General features: G+C 46.9%; 1 protein-coding gene and 1 pseudogene across 5 annotated transcripts in view; one reads left to right on the forward strand and one right to left on the reverse strand.

Moving 5' to 3' along the window:
* Nucleotides 1–1,206: 1,206 nt before the first annotated feature.
* Nucleotides 1,207–16,996, reverse strand: part of ALS2CL (ALS2 C-terminal like) — a 41,845-nt gene continuing 26,055 nt past the window's right edge. For all 5 annotated transcript variants that reach the window (XM_066628495.1, XM_066628494.1, XM_066628493.1 and 2 more), the window contains exons 13-26: nt 16,816–16,977; nt 16,347–16,458; nt 15,277–15,354; nt 14,975–15,102; nt 14,171–14,344; nt 12,111–12,201; nt 9,666–9,823; nt 9,464–9,526; nt 8,422–8,595; nt 7,021–7,063; nt 5,521–5,582; nt 4,763–4,912; nt 3,790–3,886; nt 1,207–2,846 (exon numbers count right to left, since the gene is read on the reverse strand). In XM_066628495.1, coding sequence (XP_066484592.1) covers nt 2,784–2,846; nt 3,790–3,886; nt 4,763–4,912; nt 5,521–5,582; nt 7,021–7,063; nt 8,422–8,595; nt 9,464–9,526; nt 9,666–9,823; nt 12,111–12,201; nt 14,171–14,344; nt 14,975–15,102; nt 15,277–15,354; nt 16,347–16,458; nt 16,816–16,977 — 1,555 coding nt within the window. In that variant the 3' untranslated portion in view covers nt 1,207–2,783. The remainder of the gene's footprint in view (nt 2,847–3,789; nt 3,887–4,762; nt 4,913–5,520; nt 5,583–7,020; nt 7,064–8,421; nt 8,596–9,463; nt 9,527–9,665; nt 9,824–12,110; nt 12,202–14,170; nt 14,345–14,974; nt 15,103–15,276; nt 15,355–16,346; nt 16,459–16,815; nt 16,978–16,996) is intronic.
* On the forward strand, nt 13,637–13,755 carry LOC136654635 (5S ribosomal RNA; annotated as a pseudogene).

Below are 16,996 nucleotides of genomic sequence, written 5' to 3' on the forward strand. Positions count from 1 at the left end.
AATCCAGCAACACCAGGCTTACAAGTTATCTCCCTTTCTCATAGTGATCTGCAGCCCAGAGGCTGATGTTGTAGTAGTAGTAGTAGAGGACAGTCTTTGGAGGGCAGAGCAATTTCTTCAGTTCTCTGCTATCTGGGTGATATCCAGTGAAGTTTCAGAAAATCAAGACTAAAAACAAAAAGGTTCGTAGGTGAGACGGGAGGGATGAATGAACCATAGTTTGTAGCTCCATATGTAAAACATGTCTTAGAGTCTCAGGTTGCAATCCCCCCCCCCCCAATTACATACTACCCCACATTCTGTCTCGAGAGCTGGAGGTTGCCAGAAGGATCAGGGAAAAACTCTGTGGCTACTTTAGTGTTAAGGGGCTGGAATAGAAGGACATTCCAGTGTCCTGAACAAACAAGGTTGTATATAATAGCTCAGTTAACAGTCAGGGAAACAGTAAACAAATTTCTGAAACTATCTGGAATAATTTAATCACTTCCTCAGCTGCACCACACCAAGCCAGAAAATTACCACCCCACAGGCAGGCAACACAGAGGTACAGGACATCTCAGAAGTGCATGTTTGGCCTGGAGCGCCCAGATTGACTCCTTGACCAGCTAGTAATTCCTGTTTCTCTCCAGCACACCTCCAAGTCCCAGTGGTTCCCCAAAATATACTATGTAATTAGTCTGGACCTCCTTGCTGCAGGATGTGGTGACAGCATTGGGCCTAAATGCCTTTAAAAAGAGATTGGACAAATTTCTGGAGAAAAGTTCATCACAGGTTACAAACCATGATGGGTATGTGCAACCTCCATTCAGAGTGGGTCTGCTTTCACACCTTTTGCTCCTGCTCAGGGGAAGTGAAGACAGCTGCCTTTTAAAGCCAGGAGCAGCGAGAGTAGCAGCTTCAGCAAAGAAGGGCTTCCCAGGACTTTCTAAAACACCCTCTCACCTACCAGACTCATGGACATAGAAATTCATGTGGGTTTTGCAGTCACTCATTCAAAAACTTATGTGGACAAATCTGAAATATCAGGTGGGCAATGAATGGTAAAGAGATACCTGGATATTCTGTGGCACAAAACTAGCAGGATAAGGAAAACTATGTGACTATTGCTTCATATGATGTACTTATTCCATGAAAATGCCCCCCCCCCCCGATTTATGTACATGTGGTCAGAGGCTTAGTGAAGACAGTTTCATACATCCCCATGAATAATGAGCAATCTCCAAAACAAAAATTTATTGCAGTACAAAGTTAATTATAACACTCAAATAAGCATATTAAATTTTATCCAGTGTATTTTGTCTCATAAATAAGCAGCAATGTAAAGTCTGTATTAAGCAGAAACTGCCAGTCTTTATTTTGTTAACTCTAAAAACACATTTTCTTCTTTGTCCCTTGGATAGAATTAGTGTTCTCGTCTGAAGCATCAACTAGCTCCGACATGAGAATTCACAGAACTAAATGATCAAACACTGACTCTGTTTACACCCAGAAGACAGGCTGAGCTCTTGCCTTCCTGTCCTATGTTCTCAAGTTTAATTCCTTAAGAAAGGGTGGCCATGTTGCCAGCTCCCTTTCACAAGACCATGGTTGTTGCAAGACTGATGTAGAGTTCCACGTCTATTGATTTAAAAAAGGGAGTCACCATGAAAATTGTCAGCCAGGACAGAGCATTTTGCATGCGCTCCAGTCATAACAGCCCCTGCTAAGGATCAGTTCAACATGTTTCATGCTGCCTCCACATGAATCATTGGAGTCCTGCTTCCCGTTCCTACCTTTGTACCTGCACAAAGATTCAAGGAGGTGGAGAAACAATACCCAACACAGTCCCAGTGGGTCTGGGTGTGAAAGGCTGTCACAATGGCCTCCTCCCAAAATGCTGCACTTTGGGCTGTGCTTAGGCAAGTTCAGGAAATTTAATGTCCTTTACATTTAAAAAGGGCGTGGGGAAAACATCAAGAATGGGTTATTAGCAGCTTTTTTAAAAAGCCAGGTAGAGCATGTAGGGGAAAGAGCAGGAGGCTAAACTTCTCCATTCTGCTATTAAATATGTCCTTTCTGATAGAAAATGGCAGAGAGCAGATCAAGTTTGCCAATTCTGGGCCAACATCACAATCAAAATTGGGTACCGGAAATATGTCAAGTAACTTGACTTCACCACTAATCTAGAATTACCAGTAGGCTACAGCTCACCCACAGGGGCCTGAACTTTCCTTCAGCATAGATCTGTTAGTCACAGGTGACACCAGATTAAAATGTGGAGCTAGTCAGTTCCCCTACCAGTACAACATCAACCAGGTGACACTTAGCCATCCTGCAGTGGCAGTGCATGGGGCAACCAGATGCCTTCCCCAAGCTATGATGAAGCACACAACACTGTTCTCGAACAGGGAAATAGTGGTAGCTTGAGAAATGAAAAGTTGGAGAAAACCTGTGTTTGTTAAAAAAAATTCCACTGATCGGAAAATACTGAAAGCTGATCTGATTTTGGTGGCACCAACAGGAGCTTCACTTTTGGTCCTGGAAAAGCCAGGATTCTACCTCCTGCACGCCTTCCTCCTCCCCCTTCCCCACATTCAGTTCTGTGTTCAAGCATAGAAAAGGATGAAATGCTCATTTTCAGTCAAATAAATTCTACCGTAAAAAGTGAACATCCTTCCCATAGGAAAGACAAATACAAACAGCAGCAAGTATTAAAAGTTCCCTCTCTTTCCATTGTGCTAATGGAACTCAGAACAGAAATGGTGGATCAAAACGGTGTGACGATCTGCTCCAGTGTGAAACATTCAGGAATTGTGAGGCACATGCCAGCTCTGTCTTATCTCATTCCGGATGAGTGCGTAACATGACTGAAAGAGAGAGTAAGGGGATAAAGGAGGAAGAGGCATCAGTTGCAATTGGTACCCAAGCCTTGAGGTCAGTAAATGCCAACTATGCTGCTTTCAAGTGCAGTGAATTAGCCTCCATAAGCACCATCTAGTATCCAGATCCACTTCCCAACTTCATGGCTGGAAAGAAACCTGAATACTCTGTAGGAGACAGACACAGTGAGCCAGTCTCAATTTAATAGACTTTAGTAACTCTGAATGTTATATTGAGGGTCCGTTGTATAGCGCTGCTGCCATGGTCCTCAAAAAACCCATGCACCCCTTCCCTTGCTCCTTCCTCTATGTGGGCCCTTTAAACAAAGAGGGAAGCACCAAGCAAGTTGGGCAGCAGACCGGGCAGAAATGCATCCTGCTCCAACCCAGGAAATTAGATTACTCCAAGTAATACACCCTGCTCCACTTCCTGCTAGAACCCTCAGTGCCTGCAGCTTTTCTCCAGCATGCACAAAACCACGGAGGGGAACCACAAAACTGCTCCCACTCACCCAGCAGACTACTCCCCTGCTTGGCTGCCATGAGAGTCTGCCCACCTCCCTGCTCCTCTACCAGCTATACCCATTGATCTCAGAGGCTCTGCAAGACTTGAAGCTTTGCCCCTTAAGATAATCTTCTGCATATAGGTCAAAAATTGTATTTTGCTGTCACAAGGTATAGCACTGGACCCTGGTTCAACGATAAACCAGAGTTGTAAGCCAGGGGTTCCAGGTGGATCCTCCATGTCCAGAGGCAGTATACCCCTGAATACTAGTTGTTGGAAACCAAACAATGCAGAAGGGCTGTTGCCTTCAGGTCTAGTTGATAAACTTCCCAGAAGTATCTGGCTGACCATACAGCTAGCTTGACCAGCTAGTCTATTCTCAGGCATTCTCCCTCCCTCCCCAGCTTTATTTTTTCCCCTCCTTACTTCCAGTGCAGTAAGCAGGAAATCATACATTCCTCCTTCATTTGCAGGGTCCATCAAATCTCTGATCAGGTGGATTTCTGCTCCTAAATGTTGTATTCTATCAAGAGAACAAAAAATACTACTGACAACACCTGTTGAAGAAATGGTTGCACTGTATTAAAGCACCTCCCAATATACCATACCATTAATAAAAATATTCACAAGTTCACAAACTGTACAGTGTCAAAAAAATCTGAATGTTTCTATATGAATTTGATGGATCTTCCTCACTTGGTACCAAGGCTGTCTCTGGTGCCCATCTGCCACAACTCCACTGTTGATGGAACAGGAAGTAGGGCCTTGAATAAGAACCACCACCACCTCTTACAAGAATCTAATGACCCAATCCTATGGAGGGTCTGTATCAGAGGATCTTGTGATCTACTGCCATTAAGTCCTCTTACAGCATCACAAAATGGCATACCACTGTCGTAAACAGTGGGACCAATGGTGCAAACGGACAGAGATCCCCCCATGCGCTACAGTAGCTTCTGGATGCTGTGTCAGAGCAGATAAGCTGGCAGAGGGGGCAGTTTGGGGGAGGAAGATTTCAGTGGCAGCAGCACATGCCAATATTTTATCCTCCCTTCCTGACCTGGACCCACCGCCCACCCCAGTGTCTCTTTGGACTTGCACCAGCAAAAGAGCTGGCATAGGTCTGAGGAGACCCAATAGTGGCAGTAAAACATTTTTTGCATGCCTCTTGCAGATCACTCCCCTCACCATAGTATGCAGTACGCGCTCTAGCAGCATGGCATAAACTGGTTGGAGGTAGGATTGGGCCCTAACCCTAAGACACACTGGTCCCAGGCCAGTCAGGGCTTTAAAGGTGGAAGCCAGGATTGGGTCTGGAACAAGTTCCTCTATGCACTCCAGCTTGCAGGCAGCAAGTAGGGTCCTCTGAGAACACGGGAAAAAGAATGAGCGCACCGACCTTGCTCGTGTCACAACATATGTCAGCAACGGCAACAGATCATCCATTGGTGGATTGTATTCCTTCTCCAGTACTCGGCTTATGGTTTTCTCAATCTCCTCATAGGTCTTTTGGAGGATGTCCAGTTTTTCCCGTGGGTCAACTGTGGTGCTGCAGAGGGAAAGGACGTGGTGGCTAGTTCAAAATAAAAAACCCTGGCGCATCCCCAAGCTACAAAACAAGCATCCAATGTTCAGCAAGCATGACACAAGCATGCCATTTTGCCTGGATACCAAGCTCTTAATTTTAGCCATCACGTAGATTAAAAGACAAGCCACTCCTACAGCCTGAAAGAGAACATATTCAGGCAATGCCTGGTGAGATCTTAGAAACTGAGGGGGGGGGGCTCCACTTGTTGGGGTTTCCATCCCCATGTCATAATGAGCTGAAACAGAAGTTGGGAGCAAATTGGGAGAGTCTGCATAGAGATCAGAATTCTGGTGCACAACTGTAGTTACCTTAATAGATATTTTTGAAACTTTGTTTTTGATGCAGGGACCCTTATAAGATTTTTCTCAAGAGCAGCTAATGAATGAACGAACACACACACACTTTCAAATCAGTAGCTTTTTCCTCCCAGCCTTGAAATCCTTTGCTCCTATACTCTCCACATGAGTAGTACAGCCAGCCAGGATTAAATTACAGCTGTATCTATTTGCTTCCCCCCCCCCCAAACTGTTGACAGGGCAAAGGGTCTGCTTACAGAAGTGGAAACTTACATCAGTTTCTGTAGACACTCAATAGCAGAAAGAAAGCACCGGTCTTTGACAAGAGAGCGTCTCTACAAACACAAAACACATGTGGGCACACTTAGGCCATGTTATGAAACCCAAGATAGCAAACACTTATATGCACACCCCCAATGTTGGCAACCTTCAGTCTCGGAAGACTCTGGTATCACGCTCTGGATGGTGGTTCTGGCACAGCGTCTAGTGTGGCTGAAAAGGCCAATCCGGGAGTGACAATCCCTTCCACACCGGGAGCAAGTGCAGTCTGTCCCTGGTCTGTCTCCCTGGCTATGGACCTTCCTTCTTTGTCTCTTAGCCTCAGACTGTTCGCCAAGTGTCTCTTCAGACTGGGAAAGGCCATGCTGCACAGCCTGCCTCCAAGCGGGCCGCTCAGAGGCCAGGGTTTCCCACCTGTTGAGGTCCACTCCTAAGGCCTTCAGATCCCTCTTGCAGATGTCCTTGTATCGCACCCCCAACTCTCCCCAATTCACTGAATTCAAGATCTGAGAAGGATTGCAAGTCTCCCTGCTCTGACCTTCTGTTGAACAAGGCAGGCGTTTCCACACTGTTGGCCACCACTACAGAACCTGCCTGCCTGCATGACACAAACATAGATGCAGGCACTTCCTGTTTCTCTACGTGGCTGAAGTTGTGTTGGAATTTCACACAACGCACACCAGGATACCTGGGAGCTTCAGGACAAAATTAACACAAGCACCTGGGAGGAGTTTTTACATTTATAGCTAAAGCCCCACATGTCTTCTCTCTCTCCCCAACATCTGGGACTACCAGCATTGTTAGCCCCATTTCCTCCCCACAGTCATTCCAGCCTCATTTCCTATGGCAGGATATACTGGTCAGCCAACGGGCTTTCTTCAGCAGTCCTCCACAAGCTTCTCCACCTGGTTTCCTTTCCTCTTGTGGCATCCATTTCCAATGTCTCCCCCCCAAAAAAAAAAAACTACCCCAGGGGACTTTGTCCCCTTAGCTTCCAGCCCGGGTCTTCTACCGGTGTGGGCCACACTTGTAGCTTCAGGGCATGACACCTTCTTATCCTTAAGAGTTTTTGGACCCCTGTAAAGCATACCCCTCCCCTTCCCATGCTTGGGCCCACCCACCTGTAAAGAAAAGCTAATCAGAATCATGAAGAGATTCTGGCCCTCTCTGCTGCTTTCCCTGCAGGAGAACATTTTTTTTTTTTACAGCAAAGAGAAAAAAACCTGGCACCCTCCCCCAGCAGTCTCATGTGATACAATCTACTCTACTACCTTCTTCTTAAGGAGGGGCTGTAACTTCGTGGTAGAACATGTCCTTTGCAGGAAGGGAGTCCTATGAGAGATCCTTCCCCGAAACACTGGAGAGCAGCAGCCCGTCAGTGAGGACGAAAACATAGATGGACCAATGATTGACAGGCCCAGGTGAAGACAACGTCATAGGAACACTGCAGGTGAAGACCAAGGCTAGGAAGGCAGGAAATTGAAAGTGTCTTACCTGATTACTTGTTAGTTTAAGATCTTTGAGGGGCCACAGCTGCCTGCAGAGAAAGGAGGGTGCAACAGTTTCAAAATCTGAACTCCTTCACTTGGACTTAACACTGTTGTTCCCAAAAGGTAAGTTTCACAGCACAGGTAAAGGACCTCCAGAGATAAGCAAGAATACCCTGAGGAACAGTGGTTTGCCTTGGAATCATTGGAAGGGCAGCAGAATGGAGCCAAGGGAGCCCACTCCTCCCCAGACTGTGGCACTGGGAACAAAAGAGAACAGCTCAGAGACAATGGGCAGCCAAAGGGAAACGGAATGGCTTCCGCTCACACCCCACTGCGCACATGCAGTTTCAGGCCTCTTGCCTCTATGCTTTTTAAACCCAGACTAGGCTGGGTAGGTGATGTCCAAACAGTGCAAGTGGGGGATCCACTTGGCCCTTCCAACTCCTGTTCCTTTTCAATGCGAGTAGCCCTTCAAGCTGCTTTTTAATCCATGGGAAGAAATATGGGGAAGATATGGAAACCCCATATTTTTCCTCCCAGGGGTGAAAAGGCAGCTTGGGGAGAATTATTTTTGAAGAGGAAAAAGACAGAAGGGGAAATGCTTAACCACCCATTTTTCACCCACCCTTCCTCTACTCCGGTTCACAGCCTGCCAAAGTTAATTTTGGAAAGCATAGCAGAACTAGATATGGAACATCATATAATATGCAATTTGGACATCCGAGGGTCTATTCGAAAGGCCCAGCAGTGCCAGGGGCACCTTCTGTTTGGCAGTGGCCTATGGAATGGAACTGAAGTGTTGCAAAACATGGATTGTTTATAGAGCTAGTGGTGCCATTCAGCCCATCATCTGTGGAATCATTTGTGAGATTCACTGCCATAGGAAGCAATGATGGCCTCTGGCTTTTGAGGTTTTAAAAGGACATTGGACAAGTCATGGAGGAGAGGTTGGTCAGTGGCTATTAACCATGGTGGCAACACAGAGTCCCCTTATTCAAAGTCATTATAGGCCAATGAATATCAGTTACTGAGTGAATGGGGGGGGGGGGAAGTGATGATGGAGAGCTATTCAGGTCCTGTTTAAAAGCTTCCTAGTAGGTTGCTGGACTGGATGGGTTTTTGGTCCTCTCCATCATGGCTCATTTTATGCACAGAAGCTCCCCTACTTATGAACACAAAGCGAATTATGAACAGATCCCTGCAACTGAATGTGTTCATAAATGGAGGAACTTCTGTATTCCAATTTGTATATACAAATTCACATTTTATTTAGCTAGTATTCACATACGTTGCATGTCAAGTTGTTACAACTTGGCCTAGCCTGAGAGATGCAACAGGTTAGAAAGTTTCCACAGAACAGACCCTCTTCATTGGCATGACAAAAAGGGGGGGGGGTAAAACTCACTTCTGGATGTCCAGGAACTCCAGCAGCTTCACATCAGGAAGCAGACTCAGATCCACAATCCCCTGGCAGTAATGGTCATCTTCTTTTTCATGGTAAAGCATGTACAACATTGAAAGCTCTGGATAGACAGACGGAAGGATGAGGGGCAAGATAATGCGGAGGCCATCTAGGTCACTGAATGGGATAAAGGGTGGGAAGAAAAGAAGAGAAGTAGTAGCCTTTGGTAAGGTAGACACTCCAATTGCTGTCTGCAGAAGCTGAGCTAGAGGGGGGGGGCTGTAAGTACAGCATGCTCTGCAATGCACCTTGTAAGTGGCCCCCTCCTCCTCGGTGGCAGAGCCATTTGGGACAGCACTGGCAAGGTACCACTGCTGGCCTGAATGGCTCTGACACCAAAGGGGAGGGGTCACTTAAATGGTGCTTTGAGGGGCACGCCATGCTTACTGCACTGCCCCCCTCTGGCTGTCTGCAAAGATTAATGAAGGCTGAAGATGCTTGCCTCAGGGAGCAGGCTGGCAAAAATCACCTGCTTCTGACTACACACCATCTCCAGTGCTGCTCCTCTTCCTTCCACTCCTTGGACTGGAAAAGAGGGGGATGCACCAATACTCTGATCCATCACTCTCTTCCGCTCCGAACTCCTTTTTCCAATCCAAGGGGTAGGAGCAGTAGACACTGGGACGTCACCAGGGGAGGGAGGGATTTGACCTGCAGCTCAGCTGCTGAGAGGTTTTCGGCCAGCCCCACACCCCTCCCAGCTTTTCCATTGATTTGTGCATGTGGAGCAGCTTCCCCAACAGGGTCAAGCTAGTGATCAATCACAGGTAGATCAGTGCTGGTGAGTATATACAGGCAGACTTTTGCAGGGCCCTGCAGGCAAATACAACACAAATGCAAAACTCACAGGCTTCCTCCAAACCTTGTCAGTTTCACTGAAGTGAAACAAATGGGCGAGGGGGAGGGGTGGCAAGTGATGCAGAAAGGGGGTGGGTGGGAAGGTAACTAGGGATACACTCCATATAAATAGTTCCACAGCACCTACCTTTGCTCCAAGTCGTCAGCAGCCAGCTGTCCTCTGACCTCCAAGGCAAGATGCAGCAAAGCCCTGAATGACCACAAGTACATGAAATGAGTACATTAAATGCCACTGAAATGAGTTAAAATGCTCACCAACCCCAATTAGAAACTGAAGTGGCTCAGTTTGCAGAAGGCATCTGCCCAGGTATCTTCCCCCTAGGACGTACCGGTAAAACTCCCATATTTTCCTGGCATAATGTTTGACCTCCGCTTGGGCCATGGTCAGAAGGTGCTTGTTGGCACCAATCCCAGAGTAGGTGGCCTGGAATGCCACTGTCAGAGCCTTCAGCAGTTTTCCCAAGGGATGCAGAGATGACATTAAAGCCTGTGAAATACAAAAACAAAGCCTTGTAAAATAAGAGGTCCACTCCAAAAAAGGTACACAGGAGACAGTAACCAGGACAGTTCCTTTCTTATGGAGAGACAGTGGCATATCCCCTGCAATGCCCCAGGTGTTTACAAGCAAGATAAAAGCAGGCAAAAGTTCCCTTTATTATTATTATTAACAGTATTTATATACCGCTTTTCAACTAAAAGTTCACAAAGCGGTTTACAGAGAAAAATCAAATAACTAATGGCTCCCTGTCCCAAAAGGGCTCACAATCTAAAAGATGCAAAACACCAGCAGACAGCCACTAGAACAGACAGTGCTGGGGTGAGGGGGGCCAGTTACTCTCCCCCTGCTATAAAAAAAAGGAGCCCCCACTTGAAAAAGTGCCTCTTACCCAATTAGCAGGGGTTAAGCCTATGAAAAGTCAAGCCTGCAAGTTACTGGTCAGGCTTCACCTTTCCCTCCAGCAAAAATGGATGGTACACAGGTGAGAACTGGGAAAAGTGCCATGAAAGTGTGCCCATTCACATTTTTCCATCCTCTGTGTTGTAATCTGGGTGGTGCTGGTAGCAATTATTCTCCCAGTTGCAGATAAGCAACATTTTTTTCTCCACAAGGATTGAGAGTATTGCCCTCACTCAAATATGGCTTCATGGTGACACCACATCAGTAATCATGCGGCGTCAGCATGAAGCCGAGACAGAGGACAAAAGAAAATCTCTTTACCCAGTGAGTAAAGAATCCGTGGAACTCCTTGCCACAGGATGTGGTGATGGCATCTGGCCTAGATGCCATTAAAGGGGGATTGGACAAATTGATGGAGAGAAAGTCCATCGCAGGTTACAAGCCGTGATGGGTATGTGCAACCTCCTGGTTTTAGAAGTAGGCAGAGTGAGCAACAGAGTGGCAGGATGCAGGTCTCTTACTGTCTTGCCTGCTCCCAGAGGCATCTGGTAGGCCACTGTGAGATACAGGAAGCTGGACTAGATGGGCCTATGGCCTGATCCAGTGGGGCTGTTCTTATGTTCTTAACTACAATTCCCAGGAAGCCTTGCAGGTCTCTTGTTATCTGGTGTGCTCCCTGGGCATTTGGTGGGCTGCTGTGAGATACAGGAAGCTGGACTAGATGGGCCTATGGCCTGATCCAGTGGGGCTGTTCTTATGTTCTTAACTACAATTCCCAGGAAGCCTTGCAGGTCTCTTGTTATCTGGTGTGCTCCCTGGGCATTTGGTGGGCCGCTGTGAAATACAGGAAGCTGGACTAGATGGATCCCTGTCGGCCTGATCCAGCAGGGCTCTTCTTATGTTAAGAGTAAGGGCTGGCTTTAAATGATGTTCTGGATTATAACTGTTCATTTTATAATTTTATGCTGTATTTTATGTATTAAGTTTGTAAGCTGCCTTGAGCTTTGGGAAAGGTGGGGTATAAATATTTTAAATAAATAAATGGGGGGGGGGAGGAAGTAGCACCTGCTTGTCATCAGAAGCTAACAATATGCCAATAGTTTGCTTCACACTCTGCAACTGTTCCGTCGCCCCTCCCCCCCAAAAAAGCAGTTGAGGCTTCCTCTCCCTACTCCCCATACTATGATCAGGCTAGTGGAGTTGGGGGGGGGGGGGAGAGAAGGTTGCATCTCAGCACAGTCCTGAATAAGACTGTGAAGTTATAGTATTAAAAAAAAAAAAAGCTATTACCTTTTAAGCATAGTTGCATTCCATAGTTCATCTAAGTCAGCTATTTTCAAACAGTGTGCCTTGCACATTGATGTGCTGCAAGAGTTTGGAGTACAGCGGATGAAAATTGCTGACAAACTCTTCTGGGTTCTACAGCTCTGTTTCTAGGCAACTGTCTGTAGTAACAAATTGTCTGTTCCTCTGCCAGCAAAGTAACTATTTGTTACTAGACAGTTGCACTAGAACCCAGAAGAGTCTCTTGGAAGCAGAAGTGACATCGCAAGAGGCAAAAACCATAGCGGTAAGTGTGCCATGAGACAAAAAGCGTTGAAAGTCACTGATCTAAGTCACAAAAACCAACACAACAACAATTAAGCCAAAACCAATTTCTATTTGAGGATCCCTATATTTATGAACATCTACACATTTCCTAATGTAGGGATGACCTTGTATACTGGGAAGGGCATTTGTCTAGGCACACTGAAGACATTGACAGCAGAGGTCCTGAATGTGGCCATGCAATATGGCTCCCCCAACCACCAAAGCCAAAAACTATAGGTTGGCTTCCATTCAGTTCTATGAGTTCAGCATTCAACAAATGCAGCACCTGTTGCAAGAATCCTTGTAGCACTTCCTCTTCCTGGTGTTCAATGAGTTCTTCGAGGAAGTCTACTTTCCCAGGAACTTCTTCTGTCCCACTAAAAGTGAACAGAAAAAGGTAGTCAGGGCACCAGTTTTCAACTGTATAAAGAAGCTTTACCTTGATACCTTCAGCAGCCAAAAAATTCCTTAATTTTTCTTGCAGTGTAGTGAAGTGGTCAACTTGAGATCTTAAGTTGGACAAGTGGGCAGCGAGCGCCAAGAACTTTGACTCAGTGGCATCTAGGACGTATTGCATCACACACCAAAAGACAATTCAAGCAGGTGACCTCCTGTTTCCATTCTGGGCATTAAAGAAAACTGATGTCTTGCAACTGCCAAGTCTTACCAGTTGCATTGTCTTAAGGAGGACAACCAGTCTATTGTCTTTAAAACATGTTAAAACTTTCCCCACGTTTATAAATAGGATTCCCACTTTTCTATCCAAGTTATAAGATGCTCAAAGCAGCTGACCACCATAAAAACTTAAATTGGATTGTTTTACAATACCCAAAAATCTGGGTCCAGCTGAAACTTGGCAGGTAGCCAGATTTGCAGAAATGTGTAGAAGAGACTTAAGCAGGTGATACCCCAATGTCCAACGCAGAGAACTTGGCGCCTAGAGGTAGGGCTTACATCTTCAGCATGCACTGGTATGGAGTCCACATCTAGTCCTCAGCTAAAGCCAGGACAACTCCTTGCCAGAGGTGGGCAACAGATGAATTTGACCATAAATGAAACATTGGCTGAAGCTCAAGGAGCAGCCGATACAGAGCTTCGGGTGGCAGCAGATGTGCACAGTCCTAAAGGGATTTTCTGCACCAACATCTTTCCCTGGCACTTGAAGGCATGGAACTCGACCATTTCTGAACCCGCTTCCTCCAGCTAGCTGAGGGCAATCTTTACAAGTCCACCTGAAGACAGATGTGTCAAATGGCTTAATCATGTGAAATTGTCTTGCTGCTCTCCAGGATCCCCAGTGGAAGGTCTTTCCTGGTCCTCCCATCCAAGATCCCTGTTCTCTGGAGAGGCCAGAGACTGAGCATTGGACTTTTACACATGCAAACCAGGCATGTGCAAGGAAGATAAAGAAACCTTTTGTTTGTTCTCACTGAAGTTTTCATTTTTCAGGTATTCGTTAAATAAAATGGAGTGGAAAGGCATCAACTCAGCATGCTGGAGGTCCCAGCTTCAATCCCTTGCTGTATCTCCAGATTGGACAGAGAAAAGAGTCACTGCCAAGCAGGACTGACAATCCTGCCCTAGGCTGAGCAATGGTCTGACTCAGTTATGAGGCAGCCTCCCACTTTAGGAAGTCTCGTCTCACTTGCAAAAGCAGCTCTAGCAGGAGCTTCTCTGGGTACCTGCTCTCATGGCACTGCATGACGTGTGACTTTATTAAATGTCACACACATGGCTGCCACAAGGAAGCAGCTGCAGAGGGAAGCTCCTGTTACCATTCATGTTGCTTTCCTTTAAAAAAAAATGAAAGGTAATAAGAGTGAGGTTACCCTGCACATACCCAATCTCGTCTGATCTTGGAAGCTAAGCAGGGTCAGGCCTGGTTAGTACTTGGATGGGAGACCGCCTGGGAATACCGGGTGCTGTAGGCTTATACCATAGTCTTTCGAGACTGAAGGTTGCCAACCAACCAACCAAAATTGGGATGCCTAAACGCAGTCAGTCTGACGTGCGCTTTCATTTTCAAATGCAAACCATGTGCTCTGCTGCTGAGCTAGGGACATTCTTCAAGTTCTGCTCCAGATATCAGAGGCCCAGAAACAGGAAGATGAAGTATTTTAAGACCAGCTTACTCCAGCATTGTCGATTCTGGTCTGCCCCTTTCACGACCTCAGGCCACACCGTTTTCTAGCCTCCTCCTACCTCTAGGCACAAAGGACAATGATGTCCCACACTGTACATTTCCAATATCACAAACAGAGTGGTAACAAGAACACATTTGCCTGTGTTGGCTTGCGGTTTGGCTGACAGATCCACATCATGCTTCACTGTTGGGCCCCTCCTCACCTGTGGCAGAAGAGATACTCTTGAGACTTCCGCAGTTCTTTGCTAGTCTGCACGTGGAACCCCATGAAGGACTCCTCCATTTCTGCTTGACCCCCTGAGTGGATGAACTCCAGGAACTGGCTGTAGAGCCCTTCCCATCTCCTTTCCACTGGGAATTCTTCATGGCCCAGCTGGCTGAACAAGGAGAGAATTTGGCTCCTTAGGTTAGGCCTCCAGGGCTGGTTTGTACATGCACCTTCCGTCACTCAAGGGCCATGGGATCAAGGTAGTGACTTTCACATGACAATGCAATCCAGGCACCGCACACATGAACATCCCGCTATCCAGTCTGACAGTTTCCCATTTACACATTCAGCTAGTTCAAATGGCACTCTGAGGGCTAAGAGTCAGTGCAGATGGCACTCCAGAAGCAATGAAATCATCTGGAGTCTGTTCCCAGCAGGCTACAAGGGCCAGCAGAAGATGCAGATGGGAAGCAGGTGACCTTTTCAATGTGTTGGGTCAGATTCAATTCACACAAGGTCCTGCTCCTTTGGACAGCAAATGCAGTGAATGGATAACTAAGGGTCAAAAAGCATCTGTACCCATCATACGCATAACATAGTTGATCAACAGCAGCCTATTGAAAGGGGGCAATTTTCACTGGGGATTAGGCAAAGGACAGAGAGTTACAAACCTTTTCCAGAACACCATTGTTAAGGAGCACTACTGGGATAATTAGCAACCCCCTCCCCATGGGAGATCCCAGCCATGGATCTACTGAGTCACATGTAGCCACACCACCAACCATTCGCTTCCACTTACACTTTGGTTACTGCGTCATCCTGCAGTTCTCCGGATGCATCCAGGATTCTACGGGTCTGTGTCACTTGGCTAGATTTGTTGGTGAAGGTGCCCTCCAGAACAAAGCCATTGGGGAACGTCAGCTTTCCCTAAGAAAATCCCCCAGAGAGAAGTCAATATCCAAAAGGCTTTTGGGGGGGGATCTTAAGAATCTCTCTCCTGGGAAATACAGGCCTTTCAGTTTCAACTTTGGCGATCAAGCTCCCCCCACAGACCCCCAAATTCAAAACATGCCTTCCGCAACACACACAGGTCAAACTCACCTTGCCAACAAAAGTCAAGTCTCCAGAGAAGTGTCCCTCATAGACACAGTCATCTTCCAGGATGAGAGTTCCAGAACCCTACAGACCACAGAAAATAAAGTTTGCTAAAGCTCAAGAAAGCTAATGGTGCGTCATGGTCTGGGTTCATTTTTTTTGTAGGCAACCTTCAGTCTCGGGAGACTCTGGTATCGCGCTCTGAAAGGTGGTTCTGGCACAGTGTCTAGTGTGGCTGAACAGGCCGATTCAGGAGTGACAATCCCTTCCACATAGGGAGCAAGTGCAGTCTGTCCCTGGTCTGTCTCCCTGGCTATGGGCCTTCCTTCTTTGCCTCTTTGCCTCAGACTGTTGGCCAAGTGTCTCTTCAAACTGGGAAAGGCCATGCTGCACAGCCTGCCTCCAAGCGGGCCGCTCAGAGGCCAGGGTTTCCCACTGAGGTTCATGGTCCACCGCAATGGAGGAGGTTCATAATTGGGACTCCCAATATTGGTTTCTCCCCTTTCAAAACTGCCTGCAACGGGGGAGGGGGGAAGTACATGATCTGGATCTAGCTCTTCTCCTCCCCATGATCCAAAATCATTCCTCCCCAAGCTGCTGTCAGAAAGCCCAAGGTCACAGAAGCAAGGGGTTCTGGAGGACAGTGGAGCCCACTGTTTAGCAGGAATTTGCACCCGCTGGCAAATATATCTTCATAACCATGAAGGTCAGGAGCTTGAAGGTAAGAGAGCCGGGGTTCTGCTGGCTCGAAGCAAAGATTGGCTGGTAGCACAATCCTGTACATGTGTACTCAGAAGTAAGAATTGAGTTCAGTGGTACTTACTCCCAGGTAAGTGTGTATAGGATTGCAGCCTAAGTAAGTTCAGGCAACTTGATTTTTCTCACTGCCCCACCGGCAGCATGGAGATGACACTAGCCTACTTTCCTGAGATGTTGCAAGGATGACCAAAAGAGAAATGAAGAAGTGCCTTGGACAGAGAAAGGCCTCGGCAACAGCTCAACCAAAGAGTTCCTGAAAAGTTCCGAACATGTCCAGACCAGCACTGGAACCCAAAAGGCCTCCTAGGAATACTTACTACCATTTTGTCCAGGTGGAAAGTCCTTTGATAGCACACCCCAGACTGCATCACCACAATCCCTGGTCCATGTCGCTGGCCCTCATGCCACATCCCAATGTACCTCTCCCCCCTGAAAACAGTAAGAGAACAGGAAATCACTCCTCTGTTGCCATCAACTGGCCTTGGACAAGAAGACCAGAAGCAGTCACAACACCACCCAAGGAGTTTGTGCCAAGTCTGGCCTCGATTGGTCAGTCTACAAATACCTGCTTTAATACTTGTGGCCATTTCTAACTTCTGCCCTTGCTCCTGCCTCCTGCAGCAAGTGGCACCACCCTGGTTTCCCTCAGACCACTGCAGGAGCTCCCAGCCCGACTCCCATTGGCTCTACACATAAACAATGCAGTTTTTTCATTTTTTCAGCCCTATCGACATAGTCTCAGAGCCATCTCATGTAGGAGGAACCCCTTTGATCTGTTGAACTTACTTCTCCTTGTCGTCCCAAATGCCATAGCCACTTTTCTTGTCATTGTCCCAGTGCCCCGTGTATTTAAAGGGGTGATCCGCAGAGGAAGGGTTTTCTAGGATGCCAAACCCTTGGCGCATGTTTTCCTTGAAATAGCCTTTGTAGACCATGTCATTGCCATACCTGGGAGAGAGGCACAAAC

Source organism: Tiliqua scincoides, chromosome 5, assembly GCF_035046505.1.
Source record: "Tiliqua scincoides isolate rTilSci1 chromosome 5, rTilSci1.hap2, whole genome shotgun sequence".
Lineage (NCBI taxonomy): Eukaryota > Metazoa > Chordata > Lepidosauria > Squamata > Scincidae > Tiliqua > Tiliqua scincoides.